We start from the raw sequence: 18434 nt of genomic DNA, 5'->3' as shown, positions 1-18434 counted from the left end.
ACTTCCTATTCTTTCATAGACCTTCTAATAGAATAGATACATCGATGGGTAAATTATTAGCAAGTGGAGTACTTGAGAAAGCATCAGCCATGTCCACATGACATTACTAATCAAAGTCCCATGATCTCGAGTGATTCCAAGGAAGTTCATTCTCAAGGGATTCCAGTGATGCCTCACTAGTCTAGTTGTGTGAGCTCCCAGAACCTGCAGCTCAGCATCCTCTAGGAACATCTTAAAATGCAGAATTCAGGCTCCACCCCAGACCCTCTGGATCAGTCCTCACTTCAACAACATCTGTAGGTGATTCACATGCACAGGGAAGTTGGAGAAACCCTGAAGCAGAGGATTGACATGATCACACATAAATTGACCTTTTGGTTTAATACCATTTGAAATAATCCTTAACAAAACTCTCTTTAACACCTAAGAAGAAATCATTTCTTTTGACCAAATATCTTTGATAGGCAACTCTTTCTATTTTCTTCTTATGAGGATCCTAAATGACAATTTCTAATATTGTTTTATAATGAACATATTTAACAAGATAAGACAAATGTAAGTTCGAAAAAGACTCTCATAAGGACTAACTGGACAGCCTATCATAAATAACATTCTGGTTTGTCCTTCATTAATAACCCATAAATTAGGTGGCACATACTTCCTGGCCCTCAAATCACCAGTAAATCTCTTGTGTTTCTTCATTTCGGGTATTGTAAGTTTCATAAGAATATTTCTATGCCAACACCACAGCTGTACCTATTTGTATCTAGGTTCCTTTAAAACTGAACGGAGGGCATGTAGTTTGAGCCTATGGCAAATTCCAAACTGCTCTTGTGAAATTCTGAGTTTTAAAAAAGTCATAGAAAGGTTTCCATAGATTTTCATTCCTTTTGAGTTTGAAATCCTCACTTCCTTATGCCTGCCCACCTGTATTTTAGAAGTTACAGTCTTGTGGGGCACTGGGGTGGCACTCAGTTAAGCAAACCGACTCTTGGTTTCAGCTCAGGTCGTGATCTCGGATCGTAATCTCCGGGTCGTGATCTCAGGGTTGTGAGATGGAGCCCTGAGCCAGGCCCCTCACTCAGCGCAGTGTCTGCTTAAGACTCTCTCTCCCTCTCTCTCTGCCCCTCCCCCCCAAATAAACACATAAATCTTAAAAAAAAAAAAAAAAAAAAAAAAGAAGTTAGTGTTGTATCACAGAAAAAAAATCTGGAACTGGAGCAAGAACATCAGAAAAGCCTGATGCTTAAAACTAGTTCCACTGCTAAGTGACTGGGTGTCTTTGGAGATGTTACTTAACATCTTTAATCAACATCCCTCAAACTAAGTTTTCTCATCTGTCAAATAGAGACAGTGGAGTCTGGCATTGTCTCATAGGATTCTTGTAAAACTCAGATAACGTGTGAGTCTTTATGAGGACTGTATTATGTATAGTCACACAGTCATAAGATTTGTTTAATGGTTTTCAGTTAGGGCTGGCAGTGGACTAAATATTATACGTGTATTTTCCTGCAACACACCTAATTTGGAAGAAAGGTGATCTTAATTTTAAGAGTTCCATTTATGCACCGGGAAGGGAACCACAGAGCATATATCTTATAGACTTACAGCTTATGGCTCTATGTCCTCAGCAACCGCAACCTTCCCTTCTGCTCCTCAGAAACGTAAAGTTCTCCCCCTTGCCTGGGACAGTGACATGTTCTGGGACACCAAGCAATGAATTCCTCATCAGGGTGCTACTCTTCACTCTGTGAAGTCAAAAGACACAACGTTTGGTGTTTTTTCTTCTGTCAGAATTCCATATAATTCCATATAATTCCTCCATCTTTTTCTAGGCAAAATTTATTAATAGATTACAAAAACATGCTTTGATATTTTTAATTACTCACCTCTTTTTCTAAAATATTACTCCTTCAAAAACACACATCTTTATGTAGTGATCATAACCGAGTCACTACATAATTGTTGCAATCAGTTACTAAGTAGCTCTGTCTCCAATCACGAAATCCCAAATTGGAGGAAGTCACGTGGTCATTTAGTCAAAAGACACCCCAGTACAGAATTCCCCCCACCAGCAAATGGAGGAGAAACTAATTTATCTTTTTGCTGTTGTTTTAATAAATACAACATAAGGGGTGCCTGGGTGGCTCAGTTGCTTGAGCGTCCAACTCTTGATTTAGGCTCAGGTCATGATCTCAGGGTTGTGAAAAGGAGCCCTGTGTTGGGTTCTGCACTGGGCATGGAGCCTGCTTAAGATTCTTTCTCTCCCTTTCTGCCCCACCTTGCACTGGTGCATACTCTCTCTCTCTAAAAAATAAATGAATAAAATAAAATAAAACATATCTTAATAAAGCTAAATTTTAAAAATACAACATAAGACACATTAGCGAGAGTTTGAAAAAGATGAGGGAGGGGCATGAGGGGAGCCACTTCTAATCTTTCCACCTCTGTGCAACTATTACAAAAAAAAGAATTTCCCTTTTTGTGTAAAGCTCCTATTGACTGTATTCACATTCAACAATATTTCATATAAACATTTTCCTTAGCATGTTGAAGGTTATTTCCCACATCCAGCATAATGTTTCTAGCTTCAGTGTCTTTGCACGTTTTTCTGCCTGGGATGTCTTTCCCTAGTGAAGTCAGGCTCAGCCTTTGTCTTAGCTCAGGTGTGAGTTCCTGGAGGTCCTTGCCGCACAGAGTGCGCTCCACGGACCAGTGGCATCTGCATCACCCGGGAGCATCCTATAAATGCTGAAGCTACGCTTCCATCCCAGACGTTCCCAATCAGAATCCGTACTGTAGTTAAGATTCTCAGGTGTTATGGATTAACATTTGAGAAAGGTTGTCCTGGAAAGCCTTTCCGAACCACCTAACCATGACTTCCCCCCCTCCCACAGGCCCGCCCACCCATCCAGGATAGGTCAGGTGACTCATTGCGGTTTGCCTTTAATTCCCCACACATGGGCCTCCCCAGCACATAAATTGGTTGGAGATGGGGATGGACTCGTTTTGCTCTTCACATCCCCAAGTTCGAGCACGGCGCTTGGCACGTAAGCTTCAATTTTTGGAGTTGTTTTATCACTTTCTGACACCGCGGCTTTGTAGATGAAAAAATACAGGTGAAAATTTCTTTCATGCTGGGAAAGTGGGGAGTCAGGTAGGACTCTCTGGGTCACTGGTCCGCAGTTTGAGAGTCCCCTATAATTGTAGTCTTTACTGTGGAAAACATACTGGGGGTTGGGGGGAAAGAAATGCTTCTCTGCAAATAATTTCTGAAAGTCCACTATTGGAACTTGACCCTTTTTGCTTAAGGTATTTAATATCTGTTACCAGTATCTCTGGGAGAACCTGCACTTTACACTCAACCTCTCCGGTGAGCAGCTAGCAGATTTTGTAAGCATTTGATAAGACCTAGAGATAATGATTCTCTGACCCAAGAAGATAGGGCATTCTAGTAGATGTGAGGGAAGTTAAATGGTTGAATGCTGCGAAACAACTTCTAATCCTGACAGATGTTACAATAGGTTTTATCTTGAATCCTATCATAGATTGCTTTTCCATTAAAACAAAAAATGTGTTCTCTATAAAAATCTCAGGATAGGACATTTCCCACCCCCCCATCCTGCCTTTCATCTAGTCCTCCTTTCAAGCGAACCACTGATACCCTGGGTTGTTTTGTTTGTTTGTTTGTTTCTCCCCAGATACTGGTTTTAACTGTAGACAAAGTGCAGGTCCTTCTACAATGAGGTTTCTGAACTCCTACTAAAATTAAACAGCTGAACTATGGGGAGCTTTCTCTGTGTTTAGCAACCGCTTTGTCCTTTCAGCGTGGAAGGAACGTTCTGTGAGCTTGAGGATGGACAATCTGATAGAGGGAGGCTCAGCCCAGGAGGCTACTGTTTTGAATTAGCAGAAGACTGATTAAGGCTTTGGAATCAAGTTGTACCCAGAAACAAGACATGTCTGTCCTGCAGGGCTATTGTTTGTCTTATGTGAAAGGAACAAGAGGCTCCTGGTACTGCTTACCAATGGCTCTCACAATCAGCCTCCTAGAGCACGAAGAGTGTAACTACATTCGAGAATGTGTGGCTGCTTTTCCCCTTTGGGAGCCTGTCGCTGTGCCGATCCCTCACCATGGACACCAGCTTGAGTTGAGTTGTGAATCTGAGTTGGGTTTCTCTTGCGGAAGAGTGTATTAAGTTGTTTTTCTCTCCTAAGCTGCTTATGAGAGTGTCGGTGATGATGCTATTCACAGTAATTTGCCCAGACAGGGACTTTGGGTGGGGTTTTTAGGAGTCCTTTGACACCTTCAGAGTGTACCTAGTTGAGCAATCTGACGCAGGTGAGCCATGCGGAATGGGAAGAACAATTGTGTTCTATACACTGTGACCTCAAGCCTAAGTCCATTTGAGTCATATTTTCCCACAGGGTTTGTGGCCCATCCCAAAGAACGAGATTTTTAACACCCTATTCTTGTGAAGTTTAGTGTGGTAAGCCTTGCGAGCTCTTGGAATCTGAAAGCCATGGGCATTTTTTGGTTTTTCACATTTGGGGGAGTTTGTTTTTAAATGTTAAGTAGTTAATAACTTTTTATTAATTCCATGTGCCTTTGGGAGACTTCTATACTTTGATCTCCCTATCTGAAAAAACTGCAAATTATCTAATAACGATCATGAATAGAGGCTCTAGAGATTAAAAAAACGAAGAGGAAATTAAAATTCCATTTGCAAAGATTTAAAGTATTAGAGAAATGCTGGTCAAACCAAGAGGAGGCAGCAACATCTACCAAAACATTCAAAAGGAAAAAAAGCATGATTTAGGAGTTAAGACAAAGGATGTTTGTCTTTAAACTACCCCCTTAAACAATGATCTTTTAAAATCTTCGCAAGTTAGGCAAACCACCATTCCCACTATTCTTATTAAGCCAACTTGAATCGGTTGTAGGGAGGACCTGGGTCTGTCCCAGCTCTGCTTAAAGTGCAGTCCAAACCGGTCAATCCACCTGTGACCTCTAGCTGCCTCAACCAGGAGGGTATCTTACCTTTTACCTAAGATTTCCCCACGAGAAATCTCAGCACTCCAAAAGGCAGTTGTTAATCCATCTTTCTTAGAATAAAATCTAATAGAAAATGTAATGGGAACTGGGCTTTTTCTTGAGAGAATCCATAAGGTTCTCCACACATGAGGAAAATACATCATTTTGATAGTACATTAGCACATTGAATTATTTGAATTGCAGTAGGCAGAAGTAGCAGTAAGATTCAAACTTCCGTTTAACATAATGCCATTGTAGCTCAAAATATGAAAGTGTGATTTTTGGCAGAGCAGGCACATTTTAAAGAGCATCCACTCGGATACGCTGCTGAGTTTACTTTTCCCCATGCATGTGGTTGTTAGCATTCCGTCCTCTCCCCATCCATCGGCCTGGGCTGTAGAGCGATCCCATATCTTACCCTGTTAGAAGGGAAGACGTGGAAAAAGCAGGCCTACTGACCCAGTCCAGCAGTGCGTTGTATTGAGCTGCCCCCAAATACAGGCAGAAACGAGCACTGCATCATCCTGACACTCAAGCACATGGTGCTCATGGGAAGGCTAGGGGATGCATTAGGGCTCCCCATGGGGAGCAAAAAAGGAAGCACCTTGTGGGATGGGGAGGAACAAGAAGGCACAAAAACTCGCTTCTCTAGGGAGGACCCAAAAGATTTGAAAGAAATAAGAATCTTAAAACCCGGGGCACCTGGGTGGCTCAGTCATTAAACGTCTGCCTTCGGCTCAGGTCATTAACCCCGGGGTCCTGGGATCGAGCCCCGCATCAGGCTCCCCGCTCGGCGGGAAGCCTGCTCCTCCCTCTCCCACTCCCCCTGCTTGTGTTCCCTCTCTCGCTGTGTCTCTCGCTCTGTCAAATAAATAAAACCTTTTTTAAAAAAGAATCTTAAAACCCTGCATTATGTACAATGTCTATAAAGCATGAAATCCCTGCAAAAATCTGAGCTAGCTAGCATTCAACCTTAAAGCTAACAGGAAAGTTTCTACTTGTCATCAAAAGATAGTTTTATCCTTTTCTTCTCTGCCCCCCATCCCTTCCACTGCCAACCTTTAGAGAATGTGGTCAAACCATGGGGTTTGCTGAGGTCACAGACTACGGAAGAGGCAACAAATAGGCTTCACAAGGGCCAGTGAGAGTCATGCTCAAGGCCACATCCACAAGATCCCTTCAGACGGGCATTCTCTCCCATTCTTTCTGAGCCATTGGTTTTCCCTAGGGTTGATTCTACTTTGACGTTTCCTCATCCCATAACTAATACTCCGATCCAATTGACAAGATGTGTTCCAATAGTGATGATGAACATAAAGTATTTTCCATTTACACAGACATCTGCAATAGCTAAAGAATTCTTATACACAGCAGCAACAGTCTAAATAACTGCACTTGACAGAAAACTTCGGGGGAAAACCTCAGCCCCAGGGAATTTTACTCCAGGTGCAATGCTCTTTACAGCAGGCAGGTTTATAAATGATAGTTGGATTCCCCCAACCAGCCCTCCAAGGTCCCTTTAACTCCTAAAGCTTTTGAATTGTAACAACCTCCTATTTCCCGTGGAAAGATGTATGGGGTTTCAAAAAATTGGTTGATTAAATCCATTTTGGGTACACATCCCACCACAGATGAGGACTCTTAATATTCTGGCATTGATGGTCCCTTGGTTTCCCCCAGTTTGAAAATGCAAGTGCACCTTGAGAAGTCCTCAAGACTTGTCCGGGAGTGATGTTAGAAAGCACTGGCAATCTCAGAAGCCTAACCTGCTACTTGGAGGCAGAATGATAGTTCAGGTATACTAGGGTTTACTGAAATATTTAGCTTTTGCAAACTTTTTTTTTTTTTTTTTTTTGTCAGAGCACAAGCAGGGGGAGCTGCAGGCTCCCTGCTGAGCAGGGAGCCCAGTGCAGGACTCGATCCCAGGACCCTGGGATCATGACCTGAGCCGAAGGCAGACACTTAACTGACTGAGCCACCCGGGTGCCCCGCTTTTGCAAATTTCTTAAGTTTTTTTGCTCATTTTTTGCTTTAGAGGGACTACTTGGTAGTTCATCTGAGCATCCTCCTATCTCTCAAACACCCTGGATGTATGTGTGGTAAACTCAGCTGAGTCTGTTCTCTACACAAGGGAAAGTAAGGGGCTTCATTGAGGGTGCCAGAGTAACAAGATCCAGAGCCAGCCATTTAGGTCAGCAGAGAAGAAATAACAAATGTTGGTGATGAGCACTCCCTAACACATTTGTGCAGGTGAGTTAATTAAGTACATAACATCTTGGAAAGCAGAGAACTTTCCCTAAGGACCTGAAACTCTGGATGAGTACATGATCACTGGCGGGCTAGGGATGTGGGGTAGAGAGGAGAAGCAAGGGAAAATGTGCTCCAAAAATGGACTTTAGCTCCTTAATTTTGCTTTGGTCCGTCCTTGGTAGGAGGGTCTGAGCTATAAATGAGTTTACTTCATTTGGGATCATCTGAGTGAGTGGCACATCTGACTTAGTGCAGGCCCGATTACCACATAGCAGACTGTGGGAAGAGCTCTGAAAACCAATCGTGTGCCTTGCAACTCGGTGTGGTCCCCAGACCAGCAGCATCTAGAAGTTTCTAGAAAGGCAGAATCTCCAACCCCACCCTGGCTTATTGAATAATAATCTGAATTTTAAGATTCTCTGCTGACTCAAAATCTGAAAAGCACTGCCTGAAGGAACCTGAGAGAGAAAATACTCCTTTTCCTCTAATTTTCAGAAAGAGGAGAAAACAAATGGCTCTCAAATCCTACATATCTTCCAAAGGAACAGCAATCCTAAGTTTTTCCCTTTTGTTCTTCACTTCCCTGTCCATGTGTTTGCCTTCACAGCCTCATGGTATAGTTATTAGTGTGTGTCTGAGCTCCTCGCTGGGGCGCTGCATATTGCTCACACTTTAGACACCCAGCACTTAGGGCATCTGGGATATACTAGATGCATAGCATGATGTTCATGAGCTCCAGCTCTGAAGTCCAAATTCCCAGCCCTGCCACAAGCCTCTGCTCATGTATCTGTAAGCTAAGAATAAGAACTCTCCTCCATCAGAGGGTTACTGGGGGAAGGAAATGAGCTGATCCAGGGAACATACTTAAGACAGCACCTGACACGTACTAGCTGCACCAAAGTGGTAAATTGTTCTTAGGTGCTCCGCCAATGCTGAACAAATGAATGGATAGGAACTTCACATAAACACTTTATGAAGATCGAAATTTGGTGTTCTGTTGCTTCAAAAATATGAAATTTTAATATGCAAAGAAAGCCTGACATAAGGGAAGAAAAAGGGAAAATGGGTCAAAATGAACCCTTAGGAAAAGCATGTGATTTGGACTCAGAAGACCACAGTTTGGATCCCAGCTCTGTCCTTTATCAGCTATGTGATCTCCTACAATGAACAAGCTCCCATGATTACTCTTTATTTCCTGGGGTTATGCAAAAAAAGGATTTGTAACTGACCAAGTAGGAGGGTAAGGCCCACCTTGCTCATTATTGTATTCTTACATCTCAGTCCAGAGATGCCCTGTGATGTGTTGTTCAATTGATTGGAGCATGCACTCTCAATGGGGACAAAACTTAGAAATTGTATTGGTTTGTGGCCCTCTAAATGTCAACCCTAACAGACAAAATCTATCCCTTAGTATTTAATTTTTTTAAAAAATTTTATTCATTTGAGAGAGAGAGCATGCGAGTGAGCACAAGAGCGCCAGTGGGGGGAGGGGCAGAGGGAGAAGCAGACTACCTGCTGAGCGGGGAGCCTGATGTGGGGCTCCATCCCAGGACCCCGGGAATCATGACGCAAGCCGAAGGCAGACACTTAACCAACTGAGCCACCCAGGCATCCCATTATTATTTAATTTCTTTGCAGTGGGGAGTGAGCTGACCAGGAGGCAATGTCTAAAAGGGCTCCTTGGGAGGCAGAGAATGAGAGGGATCATCTGGGAAAAAATTAGATGGCTCTAACTCTGTGTCAGATGAGAGTTCCTAAAGAAGAGAAATAAAGGAGCAAAAGGCAACTAGCCAAAAGGCAAGCACAGTGAACCCATGGAGAAAGAATTAAGATTTCAAGATTGGGGTGAGATGATCTATGTGAAACAATTTTACAAAATGAAGTGCTATACTCCACCTTGGAGCTGCCTGTAGAGGTGGCCTCCATCTCCTCTTCAGCATCATGGCTGCCCTCGGATCTCTGGTGAAGCCCAACATCATTAAAAAGAAGACCAAGAATTGCATCTGGCACCAGTCAGACCAATATGTAAATACTGAGCACAACTGGGGGGAAACTCAGAGGTACTGATAATAGGGTACACAGAAGATCCAATGACATCCAACGTTGGTTATGGGAGCAACAAGAAAACAAAGCACATCCTGCCCAGTGGCTTCTGGAAGTTTCTAGTCCACAACACGAAGGAGCTTGGAGTGCTGCTGATCTGCAAGAAATCTTACCGTGCAGAGATTGCTCACAATGTCTCCCCCAAGAAGCACAAAGCCAGTGTGGAAAGATCAGCCCAGCTGGTCATCAGTTGCCGATCCCAATGCCAGGCTGTGCAGTGAAGAAAATGAATAGACGGTGTATGTGCATGTCATATTAATAACCCATAAAACTACAAAGAAAACTATAGACCTGTATAATTATGGAAAGAGAAGGGTGTTTTGTCTTTTTTTTTTTTTAAGATTTTACTTAGGGAGAGTGCGAGTAAGCATGAGCGGGGTGGAGGGGCAGAAGGAGAGGGAGAAGCAGGCTCCCTGCTCAGCAGGAGGACCCTGGGATCATGACCTGATCCAAAAGTAGACACTTAACCGACTGAGCCACCCAGGCGCCCTGGGAAGAGAAGGTTTTAAGAAACATTTCAAGTTGGAGGGGCGCCTGGGTGTCTCAGTCAGTTAAGCGGCTGTCTTTGGCTCAGGTCATGATCTCTGGGTTCTGGGATCGAGCCCCACATCAGGCTCCCTGCTCCACGGGGAGTCTGCTTCTCCCTCTGCTTGCCGCTCCCCCTGCTTGTGCTCTGTCAAATAAATGAAATCTTAAAAAAAAAAAACATTTCAAGTTGGGTATTTTGCCTGGATTTATTTCCCATAATAGATTGGTGTTCTGTTCCCACCTCCCACCCAAGTTTTATCCATGACAATAGAATTGATGCTTCTACTCTGGAGCAGCACTAGATTATTTCCCAGGTGAGTGGGATTCAGCATAAATTTCCCCATCAAATAATTACTGATCCAGCCCCCAAACATTTTGTAAGTGGGACTCTTCTGTAAGACCCCACAGCAGGCCCCCCAAAAATAATGTGGGTGGTTATCACATGAGCATTTTAGGATGCACACTAGCCCCAACAAAACTTAGGGGTAGAAGCTATGTAGATAATCCTGAATATCTCAATAAATTCCATCCACTTAACACTTTTAACAGACTACTGAAAATGTGAGTCTGAAAAGCTTCCCACACACCACTACACTTGGACAGTGGTTATCCATCTTTTGAGGGAGGTCTTAGCAACCCTGGTTACCCAGCGTCCTAAGAATCCTCCTGCCACAGCCAAAGTCTTATTGAAATCTCCCATTACCCTTTCAAAAAGTCTATTCCTGCGTTTCTTCTTTGGACGGTCAAAGGAATAAGACGATAAAGGTAGGCCACGTGTAAAGCAAGGATTTCATTTCCACTATAACCTGAACGCTAAATTTGGACACTGGGCTCTTAAAGGGAATCTGATCCCATTTACTGTGCTACTTTCCTGCTTCATGAACATTCTGCTACATTTCATTGTCAGTCGTACTTGTGAGGAAAGCCGTTCTTCTATTCCAACTATTTTCAGGGATCTCTGATTAAAAACCAATACAAGGATAAGTAATCATTAAAAACATTCACAGACTTAATGCATATGGTATTTCTCATGTAGCTTGTCTCATGTCTGTCTTTTTAATTTTACTTTTGTGCCTTTCGCACGGCGGATATTCTAGAATAGAAAGGGCAATCTCAAATTATTTTAATCCTGGTTCGCATGGGAAGTAACAGATGGATAAAGGAGGATTCTAAGAGGGGGATGAGGCTCAGTTTGTATGAAAATAACTGAATTTCTATTATAGCTATGACTTTAGACAATTGGGGGGATTATACTTTATTTTTATAGAAGCTTAAATCACACGACCAAAAGAAGTTTATAACATCATTACCATTCTTAATGTACGCCATCAAAATCCCTTTATCAGCTGGCTATAATTTTTCAAAGCCCTTAAATATACAGTATGGGTCATTTTGTAGTCTGGCTTGCTTAAGGAGTGGAATGCATTGTACCACGCTCAATGCCCAAGATTCAGTGTAATTTGACCTCCTTTACTTGCCAGATAATCTCATTTGGTCTTGGTTTCCCTGGTGTGTGCTCAGCTCTGTGCTTCCCGGCAATCGAGCCTCTAGTCCCCTGGGGCAGTTGAACTGGGCAGACTGTTGGCCTCCCTCTGCTGCCCTGGGGAGGGCTCTGAGCCCAACCCACTCAACCGAGGCCACTAATTGAGGTGGTGCTCGGCGGAGGGGGGCTCTCCAGAAGACTACTATGGAGTAGGATCAGCCTAAGGATTAATAGCCTGTGACTTTATGTTAATGCTGATAAGCTGCTTTCTTCCTAGAAAGCTGTGGCATTCCCATACTAAAGAATGTGATCTGTAACTGGAGTGATTCAGTATCTGAAAGCACCCACAGGGAGTTTGGAATTCAGGATACAGCTCATTTTGAAGGTCCAAAGAGAGCTCAGTCATCTCCTGAGGGGAAAACCTCCGTTCACATCCCAGCGGGGTTCCCTTCTTGGAAAAGCCGGGAGCAACTGGAGAAAAGGGTTCCGGTCTCTTTGTGAGGAGGACGCTTTCACCTTGCATTAGTCAGAAATGTTGCTGGCTAAATACACAGCACTGAAGAAAGAGCCAGATCTTTTTTCAATGGTGGGCATGAATGGACAATCTCTACAACCCTTTCTTCATTCTGATATCTCTTATGTGCCTGTGGCTTTATGGCCAGACATGGAAGCAGCCTCTTCAGGAGGGGAACTCTCAAGCTAGGACAGATGTTCTATGCGCCACACGTGGGATGCCAGAATTCTGAGTCTGTCCAAAGAAAGAGGATTTGAAATGTCTAGAGGACGAGGGGGAAATGGACTTTTGTAGCGACAGGGAATGTGCTTTGTTAAAGAGTGTGGCCATGTCATGACTCTTTGGCTAACAAAGATACTTGGTCTTCTCAGTTAAAGCCAGCAAACCAGAGAAAGGGGCTGGCTTTCTGAGGAACTGCACAGTGCTCAAAACAGGAAGAGTAAAAGTCAACATGGTTTTTCCTAAAGTGAAAGAAGACTCTGCACGCTCCTCTTTGTGTGGGGGTGGGGACAGTTATGCTCTTCTTTAGTGTGACCCAGTTCAGAATACAGAACACCTCCCTTGTCATCCACAAGAGCCACGCGGGATGAAATGCTAGTCCTGGACCAATAAGGGTGAGAATTTGGGGAAATTCTTGCATAGCATCAACTCGAAGGTACCAGGGATCCCTATCAAACTGCTACTTAGAAATTACTTCTAGTTTTCAGTGTATTTGTATCTATTTTGGCTTTTAGTAAAAGTTTAGAAAGGTTGATGTGGAAGAAAGGGGGGATAGCAGCAGAGAATTCTCAGATAGGCAAGACCGGGTGAAATATTTTTTCTTGGATCTGTACAAATTTGTTGGGCAAATTCCCAACCCCATCTTGCCCACTGTCTCGGGGCTTTTGTTGCTCTCTGGAAAAGTAAGAAAATAAGAGATTCTTGCTCAGTTGTAATTGCTGTCCAGTCTTTTTTTAAATTAAACTATGTTTTTAGATCATTGTACGTGAACATGTAGTTGTAAGAAACCATATGGAGCTTTCTCATGTGCCCTTGAGTCCCTTCTCCCCCCCCCTCAATGGTAATATCTTACGAATTTGTCACAACCAGGATATTGACATGGATACATGTTCAAGCCCAGTGTTGCCCTTTTATGATCACCCCCTCCTCCCACCACTCCTCCCTTGCTCCCCCCTACTCCTGCAACCATTAATCTGTGCTCCATTTCTACAGTTTTCTCATTTCAAGACTGTTAGATAAATGTAATCATGTGATATATGATCTTTGGGGCCTGGCTTTTGTCACTCAGGATAATTCTCTGGAGGTTAATCCAGGTTGTTGTGTGTTTCAATAGTTCTTTTTTATTGCTAAGGAGCATTCCGTGGTAGGATACGCCACAGTTGGCTTAACCATTAGCCTGTTGAAGGACATCTGGGTTGTCTCTGATTTTTGGCTACTGCTAAAAACAAAAAACAAAAACATAAACAAATTTCCATTTGTCTGGAAAAATGCCAAGATGTACAATTGGTGGGTTGTATGGTAGTTGCATGTTAAAAAAAAAAAAAAAGTTTGCCAGAGTAGCAGAACCATCTTACATCCTCACAAGTAGTGTGAGTGCTCTAGTTCCTCATGGGTGTTTCATGTTGTCTCTATTTTAGCCATTCTGCTAAGTGTATAATGATATCTCATTATGGTTTTTAATTTTCACCTACATAATGGCTAATGATGTTAAATATAATTTCATGTGCTAATTATTTATATATCCTCTTCAGCTAAATGTCTGTTCATGTCTTTTGCCCACTTTCCAATTCATTTTTTTTATTGTTGAGTTTTCAGAGCTCTTTATATATTCTAGAAACTAGTCATCTGTCAGATATGTGGTTTGCAAATATTTTCTCCTAATTTATTCCTCATATTTGCATCTACTTCACAGGGACAAAAGTTCTTAATTTTGATAAAGTCCAATTTACTTATTCCTTTTATGGATTGTGTTTTTGGTGTCAAAGCTAAGAACTCTTTGCCAGGCCCTAGGTCTCAAAGATTTTCTGTGTTTTTCATAGTTTTATATTTTATATTTATACCATGTTCCATTTTTTATTTAAAGAGTTATTTGAGAGAGAGACCACGAAGGGAAGGGAAGGGAGGCGGGGAGAGAGAGCATGGGGGGAGGGAGGGAGGGAGCTTGGGGGGGAACCTGGGGGTGGGGAGCCCGGGGTGGGGAGCTGGGGGGGGAGGAGAGGAGTAGGGAGCCCGAGAGGGAATCTCAAGCAGACTCTGAGCTGAGCATGGAGCCAGAGGCAGGCTCAGTCTCACCACCCTGAGGATCATGACCTGAGCAGAAACCAGGAGTTGGCCACTTAACTGACTGTGCCACCCAGGCGTCCCCCATGCTCCATTTTTAATTTTCATATAAAGTGTGAGACTTGCAGAGAAGAACTGCTTTGCCACTGTCCAACATCACAGACAAAACTACCTTACCTGCCGCGCCCCCCCACCCCCCACCCCCCACCGGTAGGGAGCCGTGCTTCCGCCCTTGCAAGGCTGTGCCTTATCAAGCACTTAGATGCCAGGAGCAGAGCAAAGACTTCCCGGGGGTTTCAGATCTATAGTGAAGACCTGGCTTTTACAGCGGGATGGTGTGGATGAAAGATGGAGTAGACACTAGAGTCCATCCGACTCCTAGAAACTGTCACTTTCTCGATGCACGACGTGGGCCACTTGCTCCACTACTCTGAGCCTCAGTTTCTTCATTTGTATTAAAATTTAGGAGATTAAATTAGATACAATATGTGAAATGACTGGGTTTTCAGTAAATGGTCCCATTCTTCAAATTGATCCATTACAGCTGTTGAAAAATGAGCAATGGGCCATTGTCAGACAACAGAAAAAGGCCAATTGTATATAGCCAATCCTGAGTTCTAAGGGGGAATTATCTAGTTGATAGGTAAACTAGGAACCTGAACTCTTCCTAGCTGGGTTGGCCAGTACTTTCCCCAGTAACATAGCTACTGAGTATAGTATCTTCCATAAAGATGGCAAATGAAAATTTTACTGTAATTCAGTTAATTGCTAGAAGACTGAAGGACTTAGGAAAATACATGGGTAGGAACAGACTTTTTTATCTGATTTTTTTTATCAACTATAATTAAATTATGGAAAGATGTGAAATACCTATGAAATTAACTTCTCTAAACTATGTGAAGAAATTCTATCAGAAGAAAAAGTTGTTAGCTTACCGAGTTCAGTACTTAAGAACATCTGTACTAAATTTTCTGATTTTTTTTTTTAAACAAGCCAACTTTACAAATGACATTTGAGCTCTCTTACTGAGCAGTAAAACATTGAAAAATCAGCTCCTACCTTTACTTTTATTCTCTCCATACCTACCATTTTGCTGTTCCCATTTTTTTCACCATCTCCTCTTCCCCTTATGAAAGATATAAAATGCCTCCCTCCTTTCTTTAAAAAAAAAAAAAATTTTCACCCAGCAACAACACCAGACATAGTTCTGGAGATCATCTTGCATTGTGTCTGCCACAAATATTTTTATGCAATTGACTTTAAAAAAAAAAAAAAGTAAGCACCAAAGGCATTTGTGTTTTCTGTTCTAGGACCATTTTAGAAGAATAATGGGCAGGGTAAGGCCCTAGGTGGAAGGCAGCAGTCATTTCTAATTTGTTTCTTGGAGTGGCAGGAAGACCAATTAAGGCTCATGCACATAGGCATCTTGGCTTTTTTTTAGCAGCATCTGCTTGAGCCATAAGCAGCCTCCCCAGGAACCATCCACTTCCCACCCTAACACTGGACCCTCAAAACCTGGAGCTCAGATACGTTTCTTAGCCTTGAGAATTGGATCTGTCCTTCATCAGTGTACTTATCACTTAGAGCATGTTTTGAAGAGCAAGAGCCAATTCACATAAAGTAAATTATGTTGGTGTGTAGAGTTTGAAATTTGATCCTGGCATTGTTTAGAATGCCTATTCTCTTAAAACTTGATTTAATTGAAAAAAAAAAAAAAACTCTTCTGACTAGAAGAATAAGCCTGTGTTGATACCAGATATAAAACCTGCAAATAAACCTAAGTTTAAGGAAATTGGTACTTTAATGTTGGCCTTTGACATCGCACTTAGAGGCACTGCTTCCTAGGGTTATCTGCTAGTACATGAATCCTCATCACATCAGACTATCAGGGAGAAAGGTAAAAAGAAAATTATTTTCATAAAACTGACATTATACTAAATATTCACAAACCATAACCAACCTCAAAACTGATCTAAAATATAGACTGAGAACTCAATGGCTTGGCTAACTTAATCTCTCTCCTATGGTAAAACCAACTGAATTTTGATATAGTGTGTGCTTTGATTTCCCTTTCCATTGCTAACTACACCTAACGAACTCCATTATAACCCTTTGCTCCTATGTTTTCATCCTATTAAGTATTCTTTTTCTTTTTTTCACTATCCCAGTATCCCACTCCTCAGCGGTACAGTTCATCTCGTCAGCCGGGGAGAGAGCCTGGATGCTCAAGGTAAGGCTTAAATCTAAAATGGTGTAGAATTCCTTATCTACAGATTAAATTGAAGTATTAATGCCATTGTGACAGTTTATTTTCAAAATTCCATTCTACAATTAAAGCAAGTATTCCGGTAAACATGCTCCATTAAAACATTACTTTTCAAACTATTCCATTTCCCATAGGTATGAAGGGCTAATTAACTGCTATCAGCAATTCCTCTAAAAATCCGTCAAGCCAATTGAAGTTTAATTTTGGAGATATTATTAGTGATAAGTGGAAGGAGAGAATATTAAGATGTAGCCAAGTAACCTCAGGACATCTCATGGTATTTGTGACCGAATGATTTTTTTATTTCATTTATAGTCAAGGCAACTGCTCAGACTTTACAAGAGGGTGGAGCATATTTGGGAAGGAGACAAAGACTCAGAAGCCCCTCCCTCCCCCCCCCCCCCCCCCGCCCCGTTTGGGGTTTGTGTTTGAGACACAATCCTTTGACCTTCACTTATTTCCCACTGGTATTCTGAGTCTCTTTCTCTCTAATGCCTTCAAGGTTCATTCACCTCCAGTAGCTCCCTAGAACAAAGGAACAATTAACTGAAATTCCACCAGATGGCAATATTTGGAAAGCCATCCACCAAGGTTTCAAAGCTGAGAGCTACTATTGTTCAGAGAAGTCTCAATGTAAAACATCCTAGACTTCACCAAAGGTATTCTAAACATCTTTAGTTTTACTTCTTTCCCCACAACATTGAAAGTTTTTACAAAAAAAAAAAAAAAAAAAAAAAGTATGTTAGGGAGTATATCTGGTATTTTCTTTTGTTTTTCATTAGAAACGTCATTCTTAATTCTTCACGGTGTCCATATTAAAAGCTCAAATTAATGGATAGTATATTTGGTTTGGATTTCATGGTGATAAATACAATGATTAATGGTCATTTTTAAATTGATAGGAGAAAGCTAAAATTCTAAAAAAAAAAAAAAAAAGCATTTTAAGGAGTTGTCTTGATATTAAACCAAGTGAAATTTGCAGGTATAAAATACTTGTACTGATTTGGAATAAGTTATTTAAATGGGATGAGAAACTTCTCTCCTTTTGCTCTAATGAAAGGGGAGAGCCTGACCCCTGAGTGGTGTCCAAACAGCCGGACTTTTCGAGGACCAGAGCTGGGACAGAGGGATGCAGAAAAGCATCTAAGGGCAATTAAAATAGAAAGCACCAAAGAGAGTCCCCCAAGCTTGCTTCATACACCTAAAAGCTGACCTTGAGCGCCCTTTGAAACCTGCTCTTGTGCTACTAGCCCTTCTGGTGGGGGACCCACGTGTCTGGGACGGTCCTGGTTTACTTCCATGGTCTTGGAATATAGTCTCATTAGTACCCCCTTTCACCCTCAAAAGTATCTTCATTTGGATGATAAATTCTAGGGTTGCCTACGTTCTAGGCCGGTGCGTTAGAAGAAAAAGTAATAGAAAAAGGTGGCCCAACACCTAAATACGGTGTCTGTTTATAAACCTCCTTATATCTAGGACTGCAGGACAAATGCTCCCTTTTCTGTAAAGAGCCACGTCATAAATATTTTCCGCTTTGCAGGCCATAGAGTGTCCGTCACGACTATTCATCTCACTGTAGTGTGACAGTCACCGTAAACAATACATAAATGAATGGGCTTGGCTGTGTTCCAATGAAGCTTTATTTACAGAAACGGGCAGTAGGTAGCATTTTGCTGGCAGGCCATAGTTTACAGACCCTCGTGAGCTAATTCTCCACCATTTCCTATCCCCTTACCAAGAGACAGCCATTCCTTAAATCCTCTCCTTTGTCTCCCTATCTCTTCTAGGTTGTAGCTTTCTTACTTAATACCAGTTTCTGAGACGGTTGATAGTTGCTTGAGCGACTAATCTCCTCAGTTGTGTGGTTCCTGAGCATCCTTGACTGAGTCTAGCTGCTTGCTTCGTATCCAGATTGGTTTCTGCACTCTGCACACTACGCCTATACCTTATGCCTCATGACCTAGAACAGCCTTCC

At 42.2% G+C, this 18434-nt stretch overlaps 1 protein-coding gene across 3 annotated transcripts in view; it reads left to right on the top strand.

Moving 5' to 3' along the window:
- MAPRE2 (microtubule associated protein RP/EB family member 2) overlaps positions 1-18434 on the top strand; it is a 152881-nt gene that overhangs the window by 9375 nt on the left and 125072 nt on the right. For all 3 annotated transcript variants that reach the window (XM_078060434.1, XM_078060433.1, XM_078060435.1), the window contains one exon: positions 16362-16423. Coding sequence is in view for 1 of the 3 variants with exons in the window: in XM_078060433.1 (XP_077916559.1) it covers positions 16362-16423 (62 nt within the window). In the remaining 2 variants the exon portion in view is untranslated. Of the gene's footprint in view, positions 1-16361; positions 16424-18434 lie in introns of those variants that run through there.

The sequence above is a fragment of the Halichoerus grypus genome, chromosome 13 (assembly GCF_964656455.1).
Source record: "Halichoerus grypus chromosome 13, mHalGry1.hap1.1, whole genome shotgun sequence".
NCBI lineage: Eukaryota > Metazoa > Chordata > Mammalia > Carnivora > Phocidae > Halichoerus > Halichoerus grypus.
Note: the sequence above shows the minus strand (reverse complement) of the source record. Positions and strands in the feature narration are given on the sequence as shown.